The sequence below is a fragment of the Indicator indicator genome, chromosome 34, assembly GCF_027791375.1.
Source record: "Indicator indicator isolate 239-I01 chromosome 34, UM_Iind_1.1, whole genome shotgun sequence".
Taxonomy (NCBI): Eukaryota; Metazoa; Chordata; class Aves; order Piciformes; family Indicatoridae; genus Indicator; species Indicator indicator.
The window spans coordinates 2,153,501-2,156,874 of record NC_072043.1 but is presented as its reverse complement, the minus strand read 5'-3'; the positions used below and the strand labels follow the sequence as shown (position 1 = coordinate 2,156,874).

The 3,374-nt window shown below is 61.3% G+C and overlaps 1 protein-coding gene across 1 annotated transcript; it reads right to left on the bottom strand.

Moving 5' to 3' along the window:
* Positions 1-968: 968 nt before the first annotated feature.
* RNF26 (ring finger protein 26) lies at positions 969-2,420 on the bottom strand. The gene has a single exon (XM_054395712.1). The coding sequence runs from the start codon at positions 2,418-2,420 to the stop codon at positions 969-971; it is 1,452 nt and encodes a 483-aa protein (XP_054251687.1).
* Positions 2,421-3,374: the final 954 nt, after the last annotated feature.

Sequence of the window (3,374 nt, the reverse complement as noted above, 5' to 3'; positions counted from 1 at the left end):
TATGAGCTGGTCCCAACTGAACCCCACTGCCTGCAGCCAGAAGCATGGGCACACTCCCAGGTGTCTCCAGAGGTACACTCAAGAAGGCTGCAGCTCCATCTCCTCTTGAGGAGGACCTCTGGAAGTGCCTGGGACAAACTGGGCCTTGTAGGGTTATACTCACTGCTGTACCAAGGGCTTGGCTACTCAGCTGCAAGTGTCACTGGCTATAGCCATAGGGGAGGTGGCTGGAGAGAGCAAACCATGGGTGGTGCATGTTTTGGGAGGTACAGGGACAGGAATCAGGGAGATGGGGTTTAGGCCCGGAGCCAGAGTGGCTAGGGTTCTGAAACACCCCAAGAACCCTGGCCTTTTCCATCTGAGAGCCAGGCTCAGCCCTCTGACAGCAAAGCCTAAAAAGCTGGAATGTGCTCATTGCTCTCCTAGGATGTTTGCAAAAGGAGCACCCTCTTCCCTTTCAAGGGAGCTGCCCAACTTGGAGGGTGGGAGGAGGAAACAGAGGCCTGATTGCACTCTACCAGGTAGTCTTCTGGTCAAACCTTGGGGAAAAACCCTCCCTTGCCTTGCAACAGACCCTGTGATTCCCAGGAGGGCACAGCCTTTAACCTTTACATCAGCTTTGACTAGGAGGGACCCAGAGCATCTTTCTACACTCTGCTCTGGATCTCAGATTGCTGCAGGCTCAAGGCAACAGGCCCTGAAACTGCAAAAGCTGTTAACCACAAAAAAAAAAAAAAAATTCTCTTTCAGCCTGCTGCAGAGATCAATAGCTCTGCTTGCTAGCAAGACCTACAACCCAGCAGATCTGCCTAGCAGGCACTCCCAGCAGCCTTCTGCCTTTTCAGCACCATCCTGAGTTCTTTGGAAGCTGCTTAAGGCAGCCCTGGGAAGTTCTGCTTCCTGCCAGAAGGCAGTCAGGGGTGCCCTTCAGCAAACTGAAAATGAGCTGAGCTGCCCACCCCTTGGGCTCACAAATAGACATTGAGTGTCTGGAGGATCATCTGGCGGCACAGGGGACAGTTGCGCTGGTAGATGGCCTGCTGCAGAAGGACTTCTGTGCACTCCTGGCACAGGCACAGGTGCCTGCAGGGCAGAAGCAGGACTGTCTTGGTTTGGTCTTGACAGATGACACATTTCTTACGTTCCTCTTGTTCCTTCAGGAGCATCCAGGGGTCGTTATCCGGAGTGCCCTCAGCATCCGCAGCTGCTGCATTCAGCTGCTGCCTCCCTGGACCTTTCCCCCTGGAGGTGTTTGGCTCCTCCCTGGGCAGCTGGAGACGCTGTCCTGCCATGGCACTTCGGCTCAAAGCAGGACGTGCTTGTGGCACCTGCTCAGCATCCAGAGGGTCCTCATGCTCAGCTGGCAGCTGGCCAATCCCTGCCAGTGCCAGCCTGCTGGGGGCAGCAGGTCTGGGTGCCAGCACAGGTGCCCCTCGCTGGTTGCTTTCCTGGTTTGTGGTTCTGCCTCCCCGGCTCCAGTTGGTCACCTGCAGGCTCCAGTCGGTCACCTGCAGACTCCAGTCCACCAACCTGCGCCAAGCCTGCGAGGTCATGGCCATGCCCAGCGTCAGGACTGCCACCTGATAGAGACGCCACACATCCCTCTGCAGGCGGTGGTAGGAAGGCAGAGTGTTGAAGTAGCTCAGCATGTAGCCTGCCAGCGTCCACAGCAGTCCAGGGTTGAAGACAAAGCTGCTGACCACAATGATCAAGAGGAGCAAGCCCAGGCCGTAAATATTCACAAAGAAGATGCTGATGAAGAGCTCGGCAATGGAGGCCAGGAGCTCGAAGGCCAGCTGGCAAGGTGACCACAGCAGGATGGACACAGCGATGGCACCGCTGGAGACGTGGGCGAGGAACGCAGCCAGCAGGTCTGTGACTCTGAGGAAGGGGCTGGCGACCGAGTCCCACAGGGCTGCGACCAGGGTGAAGAGGTTCTGCGTGCCGATGAGGCACACGTTGACGAGGCTGTTGATGAGGTAAGCCAGCAGACTGGTGCCGATCGCCAGGCCCTCTCCGACCTGCCTGGCCAGGGCCTGGCCGCAGCCCAGCAGCCCGCAGAGCTCGCGGTGCAGCAGCTCCCTGCCTCGCAGCGCCAGGTGCGACAGGAGGTGCCCGGCCACTTTGAGCCCCTCCAGGCCGCCGCAGCAGCAGCCGCGCAACAGGCCGGCCAGCCCCTGCGCAGCGCCCAGCGCCAGGGAGCCGGCCGCCCGGGCCAGGGAAAGCAGCGAGAGGAGCAGCCCGTCCCAGCAGGCCAGGGCGCCGGCGGCGGTGGCGGCAGGGAGGCTGCAGGCCGCGGCGAGCAGCCACAGCAGCGCCGACACCAGCGACGACACGAGGAAGAAGTTCACATCCAGCAACAGCACTAGCAGGTCCAGGGCCATCCGCAGCCCACGGAGCAGCACAAACAGTAGGTCCATGGCGGCCGGGTCTGGGCTGCGGGCGGCGGCCAGGAGCCCCGCCGGGGCCCGAAAGGCGCCGTTAGCCGCGGCCCGCTCGGGGCCCCTAGGTGCTGGGCGCCGCCATCTTGGTTCGGGCTGCCGCGCGACGCCGAGCCAATCGGCGGCCAGGGCTGCTCCTCTCCCCGCCGCCCATTGGGTGGTTCGCAGGACGCGGCGGGGGAGCGGCCTGGTGGGGCACTGTGATTGGCGAATCCTGTGGGACGGGCCCGCCTCCTGCTCGCGTTTAAAGGGCCAGCGGCATTCGGTTCGCTTCCGGCGGGGCAGGTGTCTCAGGGCGAGGGTGGCCGGTACAGGGCGTGAAAGTGATCCCCTCGCAGCGCGGGGGGCACCCACCCTGGGGCCGCAAACGTGATGAGTTTGTGGCGACCTCAGCCCTGGCAGGGGAATGTTTGCACTCGCTAGCAGGTGCCCTGGGGAGGAAGCGTTTGCGACCGGGTCAGCACAGGGCTGTGCTGCTCTCACCCCACCAAGAAGTTTCCTGTAGGAGGTCCCAGAATAAATCCATGGCCTTGTCCTGGACCAAGGTTACAGCCCTAGAGCAGCTCCTCTTGGCTCCTGGACAGGGTGTGGGGCTGCCAGTGTTTCTGACCTTGCCTCTGTTGTGTCCCAGGAGATGGTCCAGCCTTGCTGCCCTGTGGTGTGATAACAAGTTCAGGAAAGTCCAACCCAAGGCTTTTTAAGGAAGGGGAAAGCGAGCAGAGTGGATGACCCATGGGAAAGTCATCTGCAGCCCAAGGAGGCACCAGCTAGCATGAGGCCAAGGAGAGCAGCACTGCACCCCTGGGCAGGAAGGGAGGAATGCTGAGGGAGCAGGGCTCTGGTGTCCCCTTCCTGCAGCTGCCTGCCTCCTCTCCTGTATGTTGTCCTTGAAACACTCTGATCCGGGGCAGGAGCTGGGACAGGGGGCATGCC